This window comes from Lagopus leucura, unplaced genomic scaffold (assembly GCF_019238085.1).
Source record: "Lagopus leucura isolate 7727_CA_CO unplaced genomic scaffold, USGS_WTPT01 Super-Scaffold_1, whole genome shotgun sequence".
NCBI classification, from domain to species: Eukaryota; Metazoa; Chordata; class Aves; order Galliformes; family Phasianidae; genus Lagopus; species Lagopus leucura.
The window spans coordinates 32,824,826-32,842,291 of record NW_024962250.1 but is presented as its reverse complement, the minus strand read 5'-3'; the positions used below and the strand labels follow the sequence as shown (position 1 = coordinate 32,842,291).

General features: G+C 45.0%; 1 protein-coding gene across 1 annotated transcript in view; it reads right to left on the bottom strand.

The window, feature by feature from the left end:
- The window catches only part of RCOR1 (REST corepressor 1), an 82,770-nt gene that overhangs the window by 31,224 nt on the left and 34,080 nt on the right, over positions 1 to 17,466 (bottom strand). The window contains exon 3 of the mRNA XM_042867332.1: positions 11,505 to 11,588. Coding sequence (XP_042723266.1) covers positions 11,505 to 11,588 — 84 coding nt within the window. The remainder of the gene's footprint in view (positions 1 to 11,504; positions 11,589 to 17,466) is intronic.

Below are 17,466 nucleotides of genomic sequence, written 5' to 3'. Positions count from 1 at the left end.
CCAGAAGGAAGGAAAGCCAGCTGGCTATATATACTTACCTCCCTCACCCTGTAATGCTGCTACTGCTCTGCCTCAAAGGTCATGATAAGGATGCACATAGAGGACTCTTCTCACACATGCAACACATTTCAGCTAGAAATTGTCCTGATAGCAAATACTGCTGTACTCGAGGAGCAGCACACCTTCTGTATAAGGGAAGGATGAGGAAGATCTGATAGCAAAGACGAAACAGTACCCTCAGGACCCAGCAAAGAATAGGCAGAGCCACAATCAAATCACTTTGGAAACCTAATCCATGATGAGCATGTGGGATCTGAGCAAGGTTTGTTCATTCAGCAGTGCAAATTTGGTTCTAAATCAGACAGACACACTTGATTTTATTAAGTGTAATTAACTAGAGCACATAGCATTGGGTTTGGAGCTGTGTAAGAACACAAACTACTATGCAGTACCTGCTAGTAGGAAAGGAACACTCCATCCCATGTATGACCTTCCAAGACACAGATAAGAAGTCAACAGACAGGATAACTGAATGAGGCACGTTCCTGAACAACAAAGCAAGTTTACAGAACGGTTCTCCGCATTATTCAATACAATGCTCTCAATCCGGTATGAAGAGCCCTAAAGCCAGATTTATTCTGCTATCAAACCATGGCTTGAGGTAACTCTAAGGGAAGACTATACAGTCTCAGACTATATACTTCAAGGCAAGAGCATGCCCTTGCAATGCAAATAACATTATCGATACACTTGTGACAATAGGTAGTAGATTTTTTTAATCTTCATTTCATCAGATGGTTCAGTGCAATAGACATTAACACGGGTCAGAAGACTCATTCATCAAGATTTTATTATGTAAATTACTCATTTTCGCACTCCTAAATAACAGCCGATCCAGTGCCTCGTTTCCAAAAGCCACAGATTCATTACTCTGGGGAAAAAATAAAGTGTGTCACATAGTAATGACAGAGTCAGAATGGGAAGCCACAGATTCAGACTACTAGCTGTATCATGTAAGGTTCACCCTTGGTCTCATGCCTAGGAACATTCTCCAGTTCTTCACATTCACATGTTATGCTGCAAACACTGAAGTTTGTAGACTGCAAAATGGCTGTTTCGAATTACATCAAACAACAAAACACCATGAAAATCATTTTCTGAATGAGTGAGCAAAGTAACTCATGACAGAAACAGCCTCATACACAAAAATAAAAACAAAAACAAACACACAGAGCACTCACTCTGGGTCAGCAGAGACTACTAGAAGGACTGATCAAGCAGCCCGCTGTCATCCAATCTCAGAAGCCACCAACAAACACCTAGATTCAAAGCCCTCTGAAGAGGACAAAACCTTCCACAAGGTCCATTTCTTACACTCAACAATATTTTGAGAGCTCTTGCCTAAAATCAAAACAGTTACATGCTCTATCATAGGAGCATAAAAAAACCACTATATCAAAGCCAAGCTCCCTAGACAGCACGGCCCAGAGTTTTTGTGAAGCATGAGGGCACACGCACAGAAGGGGTGTGTGGGAGCAGAAGAGCCATCAGGTTAAATTACAGCTCATTATTATTGCTACTGATAATAAAACCCGTCACAAGAGAGTAGAAGCCATGCTGACCCCCTTTATAATGCACACAAAGGCAAAAGAAATGAACAATTTGTCCCTTAGCCATCTCCTTAAAGAATGTCACTTAGGTGGATAGGACATATCAGGCAAGACAGCAAGAGGAAAAGTCAGAGCCATGCTGAGGAGCTACCCATGGCTGCTGGAAGCAGGATTGCGCGGTCACAATCCCCAGCTCCACTGCAGCTGGAACAGGAGAAGCCTCTGCTCCTGCATGGCAAGGGGTTTAGTCACAAAGGCAACACTTATAATTGTAGTTATTCTTTGCTGCTGGTGCCCTTCTTTCCAACACCCAGCTGGAAGAGAAAGAATGGTCTGGAGCAGACCACTGAGACAGTTCTCAGTGACCCAGAAGGACTCTGCACTTGAGTGACAAAAAGTTGTGGAACAAGATCAAAAAGGACAGGGACTAAGCGAAAGCAGCTTGATGTTGGATGAAAACTAATCCTTCAGTTGTAGCTTCTGAAGTATCGCTGAGAAGTACTCCTAGATTTATAGCTAAAAACTCATTTTCAGATGTTTGGGGCTGACCCCTCCAGAGAAAGTGAGTACCTTCCCACAACAACACTCTTAGCACTATTACGTCTGGATGCTGAGAATCAAAAATTACTTCTCAGACTTACCTGAAAGGCCCCATTATCCCCTGGGTGCAAGAAAGCTACAAGGGAGCAGAACAACAGAAGACAAGAAACTCAGCACACAGGGTACTGCATAACTTACAGGTAGCAACGTATCCCAAGGGTGGCTGGGCCTCTGACCTCCAGCTGTCTGCCCCATCAATCTACTGAACATTTCTATTCCTGCTTGCTGCAAGAACAGGTCAGCTGCTTCACCACAGAACACGACAGGCCATGAACCAAAGCAACAAACAACTGTAGTTCTTCACAGAATTCCTGGTACCTTATTCCCAGACAACAGGAGAACAAAAGAAATAAAACAGGTTTACATTAAAAACACCATCTCTATTGGACATCAGAAGATGCATTTGGGCAAACATTCAGACTACCCTACTGTAGACAAGCTGGCACTCAGGAACCATAAACACTCAAGATATCCAATCCTATACTTGTTCATTTGTTGTTGTTGGTTTTTTTTGTTTGTTTTTTTTTAACTCCATTTCCAAAAGGTCTGAAATCAATGAATTGTAGAAGTGTTTTTATCTCATCCAAGAGGTCCTTACAGAAAGGCAGCAGGCTTACACAGCCCGATCTTGGACAACATACACTTCAAAGTAGCCTGGAAATCAAAGTACATTATGTTGACAGGTATTAGGGTACTAAAAAAGTGTATGAAATTAAGTCAGTTTAGATAAAGCCAGCCTACAGATCCACATAGTACATGCTGACACACAGATTACATACAACATCCTCTCTTGAAGGCTGATCCTAAAAACCCGCAATAAATCAATGTAACTAACTAGGAGATCCTGGAATATCAGTGGTAGGTGGTCAACTCCTTTAATCTGATTTAGAAGCCCAGTCCTTCCCTAGGAGTGATACATATGGACGAGCAGGACACGGGGTAATGGCCGCAAGTTGTATCAGAGGAGGTTTAGATTAGACATAAGGAAGAACTTTTTCTCTCAGAGTGGTCAGGCACTGGAATGGCTGCCCAGAGAGGTGGTGGAGTCACTGTCCCTGGCAGTGTTCAAGAGGCGTGCTCCATGATATGGTTTAGTGCTTGTGGTAGCAATGGTGATGAGGAGACGGTTGGACTAGATGATCTTGTAGGTCGTTTCCAACCTTGTGATTCTATGACTCTATATTGTTTCTGATGCTCGCAGTGCTAGAAAATTCATAGCTACCTCTACCACTGCATGTATGTGTGAGAAGCACATGATCTGAAAAAAACTTGAATGTAGGGAGTAAAAAAAGAGTATGGGAAAATAATCAGCAGGAGCAGTTCTTAATTAGAAAAAATAACGCTACAGCATACACATTCCTGTGAGGGAAGCTCTGGCACACACCCTCAGCCTTCTGAGCTAGCACCTCTGTAAAAGCCATACTCAGCAGTACTAACTCATCACAGCCAACTTATGGCCACGACTTCCTCAAGCATTTGTCAGTGAAGGACATACATACAAGAGCTCCTCCTTCCCGCACACAGCTCCCATCACATACCCATACGCACCCATTGGTGCTTTTGCTGACCTGCTCTAAGATTGAAAAAGAATAAAGGCTACCTCTCACATGCTGACCCTTCTTATTCTTACCTGAAAGCTACAGTAAGAGAGAAGAGGTCAGAAAAAGAGACCTCAGCCCTCTGAAACCCTCAGAGCCTGCCATTCCTGCTGAAGCCAGCAAGGCAGGGACACGCTCAGCCTGTTCCAGGGCTGTGCCAGAGCAGCAGGATGTAGCTGCAGCCTGCCAGTTCTCCTTGTACTGGTCCTACAACTTGCACAGCACCTATCAGGCTGGCTAGGACTGCTCCCAAACGCATTTCAAATCAAGGCTTGCTGCCAGGGTGACTCTTAACGCTGCCATCATCACTCCATTACATCCACATCATCTTGCCTCTAAACTTCTCTTATAAAAACGCCTCTTCCTAGTGCCAGCCCTGGTTCAATCCCTGCAGTAGCAACAGTAGTGGCAGCTGGCACCTCCAAACTGGGTCATCTCTGCACGTTCAGAGGCCTGTTTCACACTGCAGTGAGAATAAGGAACAAACAGGTGGCAGGAGAGAACAAGGCACATGAGGATACTGGGGACTGCCCACCCTCCCAGCACAGCAGCACAAAATTCCTCCAGGATTACTCAGCTACCTTAGACAAGGCAGCCTTCTCCTGGATACTCATAAGCACAGTCTCTACCTTAAGGAATTTTTTTTAGAGGAGGTGTTGGTTTTTGTTTTTATTCTTACATATATTTCTCAACAAATCCATTGTACCTTAAATGACACAAATACACTAGATTGCTTTTCCAGCTCTAATACAAACCACTGTGAAAGGGTTAAAGCCTCATCCTCATTTAAATATGCATTCAGGATCCAGAAACATCAACCTGCGGTAAGAATGATGAAAGAGCTGGGCTCTGAGATTTCTACACAGCACTGCAACAGCAACTAGAGCACAGCAGTCGACGAACAAAGGAGAACTGCAGCGAAGTTTGAGGCAGCCCAGCCATTTCTGGGAGACACCCACAGCCTTTGAAGCCTGCTATCTTTTTTGCTGTTTGTAATAATGCCACTTCAAGCATTACCAGTTGCTTCAGCTCACATGAAATACTGTATCCCTTCATCTTCATCTTCTGAGCATTTGCTTAAGCACAGCAACTGCAGCTGCTGGTAGAAGTGGCCATGACTGCATTATTTCCACAGCTACACTCAAGTAGAATCTTAAATTAAACACCAGTTATCTCATTTCTGGATTCATGGAGTTGTATTCTTCAGTTACTGTATTTGCATCCAAGCTTCACAGCTGCCAGGTTTGCTGCAGAATTTGAAATTTGGATTAGGGATAAACACAAACCCAATTCTGCTCTTCCATTAATCCTTTTTGCTGTCACTGGGACAGCAAAAGCATTATTTCTAGAGAAGGAACACACAGACAGAAAGATCAGAAGTGGTGCATTGCTGGGTTTGGATTTTTTTCATTTGTTTGTTTCTTGCTCCTTTGCTTTGGTTGGTTGTTTTTTTTATTCTTTTAATTGTTTTGTGGCTTGTTTGGTTTTTTTTTGGGGGGGGAAAGGGGAGGAAGAGGGCTCATCTTCAATTTTTGGTCCCTTAAGTCCTCCCCTCACACATACCTGGCAGCTAACACTTTTCTTACTATCAAAAAAAAAAAAAAAAAAAAAAAGAAAAGAAAAAAAAGAAAAAAACACCACCATACCTCAGACACAAACAAGCAGAAAAGCCCCAAGCAGAAAGAGCACAATACATGGACCCCAACTTTCGGAGCCTCCCACAGCACAAATACCAAAGTGTAAGCTCTGCTAAGAGTTCATACTACCTTTCTGGTGGCAAAGCCTCAGGTGCCCCCACTCTCCCATTCTGAAGCCAAGAGGGCTGCACTCCCACCAAGTGCCATCCAGATCACTGCCCCATATCTTTCAATAAGAGGGAAGGGTGGGGGTGCTTGTGGAACAGCCACCTCAAGGATGCTGTTTTCAGCACGTTGGAGAGAAGGGACTTAGAGCAGCTGACATACATCTGACTGTATCCCCCTTCTCTTGCTGCTGCATGGGGCAGGGGTTGGAATGGTCCTTGGGTACCTCTGAAGCAATAATCCCTTCCATTTCAAACATCTTGCTAAATAGAGGCTTCATTTTTCAGAAGTGATTTTATGACCGCTTTCCCCAGACTAGCCTCTCCCATTTGAGGTTTTCCCCTCACATTTATTTATTCCTAGGCACCCTATACCCCAAGAAAATAAGAACTGATGATAATTGCTTATGGCATCATATGCCCACACAGAATTTAGAAGCCAAAATAAGTGAGCCCAGGGTGAGAGGGTCTATCCACACAGAAGCCATTCTTAAAACAACCTGCTCAGCTACGTGCTGAAAACAGGAACTCTTCACAGACTGTGTTGAGTCCTTTCAAAGGCACACTCAGCAACATGAGAAGATACACATTTTACACTGTCAGTCATTTTAGGTTAGAAAATTCAGACAAAGAATTTTCAAGCTTGTGTAAAGTCTCCTTAAAAGAGAAATGGAAGAATAACCCTAGTCTGTTCTATGCAAAGATTAACCCATGAACTACAGAGACATTCCCTAGACACTTAAAGGCAGCCAGCTCTCAGAAAAATTTGGGATCGACCTCTCCATCACACCCAAGTACAGCTACCAGAACTCTCTCATCCCAAAGAGGGCAACAGGCACATCAACACCCTGCACATGATCCAGACTTGGATGGGACACAGGACTGAGCTCATAGGTTAAGGGTGGAGCACCACTGCTCTGCACTCCCCCTGCCCCCCCATTCCAATCATCATGAGTGGGTGGCACTTAACTCCAAACCTTGCCAAAACGCACCCTACAGGGTTAACATCCTCCGTAACCATAGCAACCAGCACTCTATCAGAGCCTCAGCTGGCATGCTGCTGCCTTCCCAGGATCCATTTGCAGCACATTTAAGAATTTCCCCCCCTCCCCCCCCCAGCCCCCATTGAGGAAAGCACTCGCTGCTTCCTGCAACTCCAGCATTCCTCTGACCCTACATCCTCAGGCTCACCCACTTTCCCTCCCCCCCCCCCAGGAAAAGGGGGGCTGTCTACAGCTTACTCAGACCCCCCAGTGTGGGCAAAGCATACAGCAGGCAGCCAGCAGCAAACTGGCAGGAGGAGATGCCACAGGGTAACAGGACTGGAGAGCCACCAGGTCAGACAGAGGACCAGCTGCCACTCATGATCCACCCTCCTGCAGGTAACATGGACGGTGCCCATCACTTCAGCAACAGCCCAGCAACAGCAAGTCCACTGGTCACACCCACCACAACATCCCCACACCTGGTAACAGCAAGAAACCAAAACTCACAGCTACAGGCACATTCTGCCAGAGCAGACAAACCACTTCCAAAACTGAGCTTATCTCAAGCTAAACAATACATCTTTTTCCTCCTGTAGTTCACCTTTGAACTACAGATGTGTGAAAGCAATCATCACATCCCATTCTCCTGCCTGGTTTCCATTCCTTCCTCCTGGGCAGCTGCAGTGTGCCAGCACTTACTTATTTCTAAACCAACCCAATGTCATTTTTATGTTCCACCCATTGGAGTACTTGGCACAGAGACAGACACTGCTGCTTTATAAATAGCTTCACACTGGCCCAGCTCTATCCTGCACAGAGTTTCCACAGCATCATTACGATGCATTTCTCACCATCTCCCTCTCCTTCCCTATTTCCCACGTGCCACTCAGAGGGCAGATGCCCACATTCCACCTCGCTGCTCCTGCTCCTCAGTGTCACCTCACACATCTCTTCACGCCCTTCCCTGCCTTCCCTAGCAGCTGTCCTCAGCTGCACCAAGTCTTCAGGAGCGTCACTGAGAGCAACCTTTGTTGGAGGTGGGACTCCAGTCACAGGACACGGGGTACTTGGAGCACAGCTGGAAGGGGAGTGGTTATTTTAAGTCCAATGTTCAGACACTGCACAGTGACCTTTCTTGAAAACAGACTTCTCGCTTCAGGCTAACTTTGTGAACTCACTAGTGTTGGCAACTACTAGGCACGTGATCCCCCAAATGCAAAAGCCTGGCAGTAGGTAGAGAACTTTCATACTAATATGGGGCAAGGCAGAAAGTGATTTGTACCAGGATTAGTGAGTGGTTAACAAGGCACAACATAAAAAAAGCTAAGCAGTCAGTGTGCCAACAGGTTATTTGCTGGAGGGGAGCAGAGCGCAATCATTGTTTAGGTGATTTTTTTCTTGTTGTTTTGTGGGGGTTTTTTAGGGGTGGTGGATTGTTGGAGTTGTCTGTTTATCTAAAATCTTCTCCACCTTATCCATTATTTCATGGCACCCAGGCAACAGGTTGCTCCAATGGGATTACAGAACTGCTCTAGTATGTAAGGCACATGGGACCACAGCAAGTTTTAACTAACTGTATGAGCCTGGAGCAGACACCCACCAGGTCATCCTGGCTTACACATGAACTTCCATCTTCACATGCAGCCCCAGCCACAAGAACTACAGCCACAGAGAGAACTAAACAGAGTTTAAACAGAGAGAGCTAAAGCCACAGAGAAAAGTCCTGTGACTCCTACAGAATTTACCACAAAAACGGGCACAGGATGGATCAAAAGTTTTGGAGGACAAATGGAACAAGTAGTCACAGGTACCAAAACGCTGCTGACTGGAAGGGTTCATTCATCTACACTTCAGCCTATACACATGCTAAGAACAGATGCGCTAGCTGGGATGCACGGCAGTTACAGCTCAAGGGGGCTGCACCAATCTCCCGGAAAGCACAACTCCTTCCATTTGCTGCTTCACGCAGCTATTGATTTCTCTCCTCCAAGGAGGAGGAGAAATCCATTCTGATGCTTAAAAGGCATAAAAAAAAAAACAACAACAGGGAATCCATTGCTTCCAATAGCAAATTACATTAATGAAGAGCACGTACTCAGGCATTTCATTTCAACATGTGTGAACTTTTCTTGCAGCCTTTAATTTGCATTATGCACATCTTTTACTACGCCCAAATTCCCTTCTGTGAAAATTTAAGCCCCCTTTCAGTCTCTTTTCAGTAAGCTGAACAGAAGTGTTCAGTATTAGAGCCTCTGATTTGAAGTTTTCTTCCTGAACACTGCAGCATTCAGAAGCAGCAAACCATTCCAGTGAGCACCTCACTCTTTACAACCCCATCATCTTCCTGGCCAAGCACAATGGTGGAAGTGTTGTCACATTACTTGCTCACTGTGCCCCTAAAACTGCTCTCCCAGCTACTTCTTTCCAAACATCAGCCTTGATGCAGAAGGTAAGAGCAGGACTGTTAGAACTGAGACTCATAACTCTGCAGTTGGGTCATTAAGAACTCACCATGTAGGCAGCAGTCCAAGCTAGGAAAAAACCCAAAGCACTCCACAAGACTGCAGTAGTCTTCACTTTCCCATCCCATCAATCTATGGCTCATCCTCAATTTCTCTCCACTGCAGTCCCATATCAGCTTCCATATCGCTGATGGAAATGTGGATCATTGGTCCTATTGGATATCTCAAGAGACCTCATTTAATTAGGATTCACCATCAACAAATGCCAAAAATTATAAATGAACGCTAGAACAGCTGAAGAGGTTTCCTTTCCCCGATACTTCATCTTCATGTACCATAAAACAGGTTAGGAAACTCTGCTTGTTATTCATAATAAAGTGCCCTACAGACATTGCAGAATGCTAGGTGTTGGAGGAGGATTACTCAAGGATTCCAGAAAGGGAGACTGAATCAAATTTTCACACAGTAGCAAATCAATGTCTGGCTGAATACATTAGAGATAAAGTTATTTCTGTAGATTAATCCATTTCTAGACTCATGGAATAAAAGCACTCATCTTCAAGAGAAATTGTTTTTCATAGGTAATTTTTAAATAATGCCAAGTTGAGACAGGAGTAACTGTTATCTCTTTTGGTACTGAATTGGACAAAGCAATGATCAACCAACTTACTTTTCAGTTCTCTCCCTCCCTCTCCCTCCCTGCAGAGCTCTCCCCCATCTGCTGGAGCTTTCCTACATCCCAGGTCCCCTCAGCCACCTCTCCCAGTGCCCCTCTGTTGTTATTGCTTCTGGACGCTGTTTGACAATCATGTCTCCACACAGTTAGGTGCCTAAGAGATATTTTGTATGTTGCATACCACACAGGAGGGTCATACTTTTGCCCCAAACGCAGTCTGAAATACTTACAGTTTTATTCTGCATCTTTAGGTGGTGAAATCACTGATGTGTCTACATAGTTATCTTGCCCTTACACGCACAAAGTTTCTCCCAACTTTTGTTGTGCCAGCAACAGTCAACTGCTACCTAGCTTTTAAATTAGTCGTATTAAAGTTTTAATTATTTCTTAGGTTTGTGATATCTTAGCTGATACGCCCATAGTTTTGTGTCAAGGATCATTTTATTCAATTCCATGTATCATCATTCCATTTCCACCTTCTCTCTGTCTTCAAAAAACTCATTTCCTATCAGACAGAAATTGAATGTTCCCAAGCACAGCTGAGATTCACAAGACTCTCACTTGAGAGGCAGCTACAGAAATCCTCTGTCACAAATGACCCATGCAGTCTTTCCTTCTGGTGAAGGCAGAAGTGTTTTGCTAGAAACCTCTGAAAAGGTATATAGCAACCATAGATAACTGTCAAGTAGATCTCACTTCTCATCGGTCTTACTTAGTTCAGCATCCAATAGCCAGCAGGGAGCAGACAAGACACCCACTGGAAAGGGAGAAGGCAGACATCATCTTCGCAAAGCCCTTTTCATCTTCAGATCACAGTATAATCCTTTCATAATTTAAGGGGCAACTTCCTCAGCGGAACAAATGCCCCAGGGCAGACCTCAGTGACTTCCTGGCACAGTTTATGTACAGTCTCTGCTGCTTTAATTAGCAGAAGCCCCGTAACTGCTGTGATGGATCCTAGTCCTTGGATCTAGGGGAAAACTGGTGGTCAGCTTAATACTATCACCACAAACAACTGCAGAAGATAGGCATATAACGATTCTTATTCTTGGTCCTAGAGTCAGAAAGCTAAAAAGGAATAAGCACAAAATCAAAAATAGCTCCTTTCATCTGCCTCCTCAGGTTTAGTTACTGTACGAACAGCAGCCCTTTAATCAAGAGAGCCCTGCTTGTTCACGAGGAGAACTGTAGCTCAACAAACCTTTCAAGCACTAGTTCTGCCATCTGGCAACAGCACTGAGACCTGCTCCCAGACACACACACACAGAGCTGATAATTGCCCTCACGTGGAATTCCAAGGCACTGCAATTGTTCTGGCATTCAAACCTCCATGAGCTCCAGATGTGAATTTTGTGTCTTTATCAGAAAAAGGTACTACAAATCGCCAGAGATTTCTGCCACCCCCACCTCCAGAATACTTTTCATTTAGCTCTCAGCAGTTATTCATCATCTTCTACAGCACCAGCAGCAAACAAGAATATCGTGTAGGCCTGCAGATAAGCATCATGAATTCATAGCAAGGAAGAAAGTGTCACATTTCTGCTGCTTTCCCTGCATCCACGGATTCGACACACTGAGCAGCTGCCCAGTGGGGAACAAAGTTCTTTTCAGGATTGCTTTATAGGCTTTTCTTTTTTCCAATGCTCAAATTCATTTCAAAGCATAATGAAAAGGTCACAGACATAACCTCTGTACTGAAAGTGGTACCTTCATATTCTTTAAGCTATATGTTTAAGAGAAAGAGGAAAAAGAAGAATTTGAAGAGACTTACATTTTGCTTCAGAGAGATTCTGATTAGGCGACCAGACCAGCATGCCGAGGTTCTCTCTCTCCTGACTTCGTCTGGCAAGTTTGGCTTCAGAGAAAACAGATAAAAAACACGTTATAGAGAAAGTCATTTCAGATGCAAAATGGATACTAAAGTAACTTACCACACATCTGCAGCTTTTAATCAAGCTACGAAACCCATCTGTAGAGTCAAAAACCCCATCTTCCCATTCAGACCTGAGGCTTTTCCTTGTTCTTTTGTTGTTTTTTTTTGTTTGTTTGTTTGTTTTTCTTTCCAAAGCATCACTCCCTATATAACATGACAGATAGCACAAACTCACTCTTTCAAGCACTGCACTAAGCAGCATACATTAGATCTAAATTAAAAGTTAATTAAGGTTTCTCTTCCAGCATACTTGATTATTTTTCTTCCAGCCATTGCTAAATGAAAAGGGAGGAGCAGTGCTCAGGCTGCAGGCCCCAAGCCTGGTCACGTCACTTAGATGAACACTTCAGGGTACGTACACACGAACCTCCCAGATTTCACTTTTGAGAACCTCCTCTCTAACCCAAAAGGCCTCAAATCCCTCCATCCCCACATCAGAGTGTCTCAAATCAGCCCTTTTACTCAGCCAGTTCAGAGAAACGCTGGTGCATCACACCTGTGAGAACCAGCCTGGCATTAGCCAACTTGGCACCGGCTGAGAGCGAAGCACCAAAAGCAAAGAACCACAGCTGCACGTACTTAGGAAGAGAGCAACCTCAAGGTAAAGGTTAAGTTTCAACAGCATGTTCTCATGAAGCTACTGTTCTTGGGTGCTGAGCAATCAGAAGAAGAGGAGGAGAGAAGGAAACTTGCCCTGTGAGTCAGTAGCACAGTCAGCTTAGCCACCCGCCCCGGCCCAGAGCAGCCTGCAGCTCACATTAGGTGCCCGCACCACTCCTGCCACTGCAGAGCTCCACGTAACGCTGCAGCCTTATGCAACATTTCAACACAGTGCTATTTTCTCTGCACCACCATTTTGTGATACATGGAAAGACAACAGGTCAGAAAACTAGTGACACAGAAGATGCGGTGCCAGGGCCCTGACATCTCATTGCACAACAAAATCAGAGCACTATCTGCTCCTCCATCTCCAATGCACCAGCAGCAGCTCCTGGCCGCTCAACAGGTCAGAAGGTTCAGCAGTTACAGTACCATGAATGCTCACGGTCTGATCGCTGTTAGAATCACAAAACTGTTTGAGTTGGAAGGGACCCTTACAGGCCACCCAGCCCAACTCCCTGCAGTGAGCAGGGACACCCACAGCTCCATCAGGTACTCAGAGCCCCATCCAGCCTGACCCTGGCTGTCTCCAGGGATGGAGCACCCACCGCCTCTCTTGGCAACACAGAGGTTCTTAACACCAAATCTGCTCAGCTAAGAACACACAGGGTTAGATGACAAGATACTTCAACATCAAGTTTAAAGCAAATATAACAAGTATTGGAGAAGGGAAGACCAGTAAATACTAACAAGGAACTAAAATTTTACTTTTAATTATCCAGACATCAGCCTACCTTATTTCCTAAGCCTTGCCAGAAAAACAAAGTTTATTTTCACTACCATTTTCTCAGTTTTCGTAGCAAGCCTGGCAGTAGATACAGAACTTCTATATCACTTTTTTTCTTTTATACCTTTTTTTTTAATCCAAGGATAGCAACTGCACACACAACATATTTTGTACACAGTCTGTGTTCTTTACTATCTATACTAGGCAGAAAATCAGTAGTGAGAAATACAAAAACAGCCTCTGGTAGAGAATGCATCCACATAGAACACAAAAGGTGTCTGAATTTAAAACTACATAGCTTAAACTTTACAAAAAGTCTTGCAACTTTTAGGATTAAATTTTATTTTCTCTTCCATATCAAGTCTAGGTCCGGAATGTAAAGAAAAAGGCAACCTTAAGCCTCTGCTTCATCAAATTCTGCTCCTCACTCTCCCTACTCCACAATCTGTCCTGCTATTTAGTTCAGTGAAGGGTTTGAAACGTGGAGAAAGAAAGCAAGCTTTCTCCTCACTTTGTATCACACTTAAAAGCACTTTCACATCCCCTAAAAATGCCTACAGAAACCAATAGGATCTCCAGAAGTTAAACCCTTCCAGTCTCAGTCCCAGCTCAGCTCCTCACACCAGCAACCCACCACCGGAGTTGCAGGAACCCCAAAAAATTACAGAATATCCTGAGCTGGAAGGGATCCATGGGATCAAGTCCAAGAGGGAGCACTCTGCAGCTCTCAGGAGCCCCTCCTGAGAGGGACACAGCACAAGGAGCACAAACACGAGGGAATTCCTTTCCCCATCTCTTCACCTGCACAAAGGGTGAATTCAAACACTCTACAAGTTAGTGGCAAAACTGAAAAGCTAAATGCATGTGATCCGTTACATACTTTACATAAAAACAGTCACTTAAGAAGACAAGGTTTATACTTTTTTAGGGTAACAATTTAGGGTCACTTTGCTTGTTTACGCAAGTGCAGTTATAGCAGGACAACCTGCATTTCAGGAAACTACACTGGCAGACAAGGCCACCTGACATTTCAGTTAATCTTGCTCTTTCATCCATACTACTCACCTTAGAGACCAAGGCATGAGGCCTGTTCTAAGCAGCCCCTCCTTAGCTTTGATCCTGGGCCAAACTTCACAGGGGATGCAAGTTCTCACTGCCTTCACCAAGCAGAGATGGGCAGCCCAGCTCCTCTGATCAGGCACAAGATCATTGCTCTTTTCCATAGCCACCCCCATCCCTCTTCCCCAGAACATACCCTGCCCTATATCCTCAGGGGCACAGACAACTCTTTGATGGACTGCACAAAGAAGTGAAAGACAGACAAATCCAGGTTAAAACTCTTTATGTGAAGAAAAGGTTATTTTTAAAGTCAGTCCTATTTACAGATCTGGTTGACTGCACAAGCCCACAAACAATTCACCCAGTACAAGGGGAAAAAAATGAGGCATGACATGCTATCCATAAGCCAACATTATCCTAAAAGCAGCAGTGCTTTTTTTGTTTTTGAGCTGGGAAGACACATCTCAGCAACATGCAGCTGACCACAGGGCATTTGCAAAGCAGAGCCAACACTGCTGTTTGAGGTACCATTCCTCTGCTTGTAGGCTGACATTCCCCAGCCCCAGGAACAGCAACAGTTCTTCTCGAGCTTTTGGAAACCTGTTGCAATGATTTCCACAAAGAAAGGAGGGGGGGAAAAAAACCAAACAAAACAACTACAAAAAAAAAAAAAAAAAAAAAAGAAAAACAGAAACCACAAGAGGGAGGTTTCATTCAGCAGCATCAGTCAGACTCCAAGAGGCATTAGATTGATTTAAAACAAAATATGTCTCGCCTCTGAGTCTTTTTAAAGCATCTTTCCCCTGCTGTGAAGGTTGCTGCAAGGGACAGCTTTGCTCATAAGCATCTGCCTGCTCAATTTGCACTCACATACAGACACTTCAGCCCCACTCTGCCACTGCCACCCACATAGTTTAAAGCCTCAGAGGTAAGTCTAGCTCAGACCCCACATGAGAGATCCCAGCTCAGAAAACAGGAAGAAAACAAAAAGGAAAGTGAGGTCAACACAGAAAGGACTCTTAAAGCTCTCCCTTCCTCCTCAAGCAATGCACTGCTGCATTCATTCCAAGGAGGAAGCAGAGCTTCTGCCCTGCCAGGACCTTCTGAAGAAACAGAGCAGAAATGCAGAGCTTGCAAGTTCCTTCCAAGGAACTTACAGTCACTGAGTCCTAAACATCCTTGCAAACTCCACGATACATGTATCAACTCATCCCTGGGGTCTGGAACTGCTTCTCAGACCAAGGAGCACAGCCTCCAGTCCCACAATCCCTGAGCAACACCCATAACCTCACCAGCAGCCTGACATACATGTATGCACATATCGTAACGGGCTTCCTGCATTTGTTGTAACTTCTTATTTTCTCCATGCAAGCTTAAGCTATGTTAGTGCTAAAATTAAAACTGCATGAACAAGCTGAGTGCTGAATATGCTGCTCAGTTTGTCATCATGAATACACCTGTGTTGGCATGAAACCACAGATCTGTGTTGGGAAGAGCAAAGTAAGAGCAAGGACACACATGTATGCCCTGCAGGCTCCTCAGCCACCACGCTCCATATGCACAAACTCTGCCAACACAGCAGGACCACAAGCAAGAAGGGTGCTTCTCTCCCAGCCTGTGTCAGGGTGGTCAAGATTTCTTTTAAGGAGGGAAATGGAGGGGTTCTCAAACAGAAACTACTAAAGGCCACTGCTAAAGTGCTGAGCAGTGTCAAAGGTGCAAAGTCTCCCCTGCAGGTCACAGTGTCTTCCTCAGGTGGTCGGAAATAGACAGTGACCTCTGTGGTTCCTTCCAACCTAACCAATTCTGTGGTTCTATGACTGATCCCAACCCCTTCCCAGTCTGAGCCATAGAGCAGCTGCAGTCATCAGCCCAGAAAGAAAGCTGTAGAATACCACCCCTCATCCCAGCCAGACCTCTGTTCAGTGGGGTGAGCCAAGAACCTTGGAGCACCTCAGTCAGAAGGCCAAAGGGTGAAAGCAGCATCTCACAGCAAGAGCCCATCCAACACCTCAGTGCTACTGTAGGAAGAGGGGCCCTGCCCTGCCAGCATCACCCTACTCTCATGCTTGCCTCCTCCTTTCGGTTCTGGCATTTATCCATCTGAACCAAGCAGCTTTGCTAAAACTAACCTGGCAAAATAAAAAGCAAACAGAGTTCTCCCTGAGTTACTAAACCAAATCAGTTGGCTGTGAGATCAAACAGCACAGTGGGTGCACAGGGAGCAGCAGACTCATGTGGGGGGCTCTGCCTTCATGCAGAACTTCATCCCGCTGCCACTAGCCATAGCAGGAGCCTCTCCGGGCAGAAACAAACCAGGGAACAGGCAGAAGTTCTCCCTCCAGCGCAGCACAGCTTTGTGCTGCCTGAAGAACTGCATGCGCAATCCCCACAGGAACAGACGGCAGGCAGGACACCTGGAGCCCCAGCCAGCCCAGAGCTGCACAGTTCTAGCCTGATACATCCCACTTCATTTTTCTTCTCCCAGCTAGAAGCATAATGTGCCAGAATAAACTCAGAGGGAGCCAAGGCTCCTCAGGAAGCCACCCACCACCATCACCTATCTTCTGCTTCTGCATGGAGAAGCAGTGCCAGCTCACACCTGGGTTTCTGCAGTTGAGGGAGCTGCTCCATCTTGCAGCTCTGCCCAAGGATGCTGCATTCTCCCACCATGGCTGCGTCATTCAAGAGCATGCTCTACTGGTTCTGGCACCTTTCCTGACTCTTCAGAGGTATGATCGTGGCCTCCTGCAGATGCCAAGACACACTGCTCTCACCTCCACCCTGCCCAAGTCAGGATGAAGCTCTGCAAGGGAGGATTCCCAGCCCTCACCCCTCCCTCTGTAACCCTTCCAGCAGTCTGTAGTGGGTTGTTTTGTTTTGTTTTTTTTTTTCTTCTGCTGCCTGCATAAAGCATTTCAGAGCTATGGGAGCCCTGTGTTTCAAAGGAGAAAAAATACACTGTAAAACATCACTACCAGAGCATTGCAACACAGGCCACAAAGGGGGGCATCTGCTGCTACTAAATTCCTCTGTTAGCTAAGACAGCAAAAGGTAACGCAGAGAAAGCACAGCCAGGTGCTTGATACAGATACACACTGTTCCATCTTTCTTGGCAGGAAAGAAAGAGCAAATTAACACAGCTTATAAAAAAACAAAACAAAACAAAACAAAACCAACACTTCCCATAAAACAGGGAATTCTTCAGGTACTGACTGATCTTTTGTCAGGCATCAGTTAAGAAAAGGTATCCAGATCTAAACAACATATTTCATTAAGTTATTGAAGTTTACACCAAGACTGAAATCCCAAAGGTACAGGAGAGCAGAATACCTACCTGCAAAGGCTCCTGCA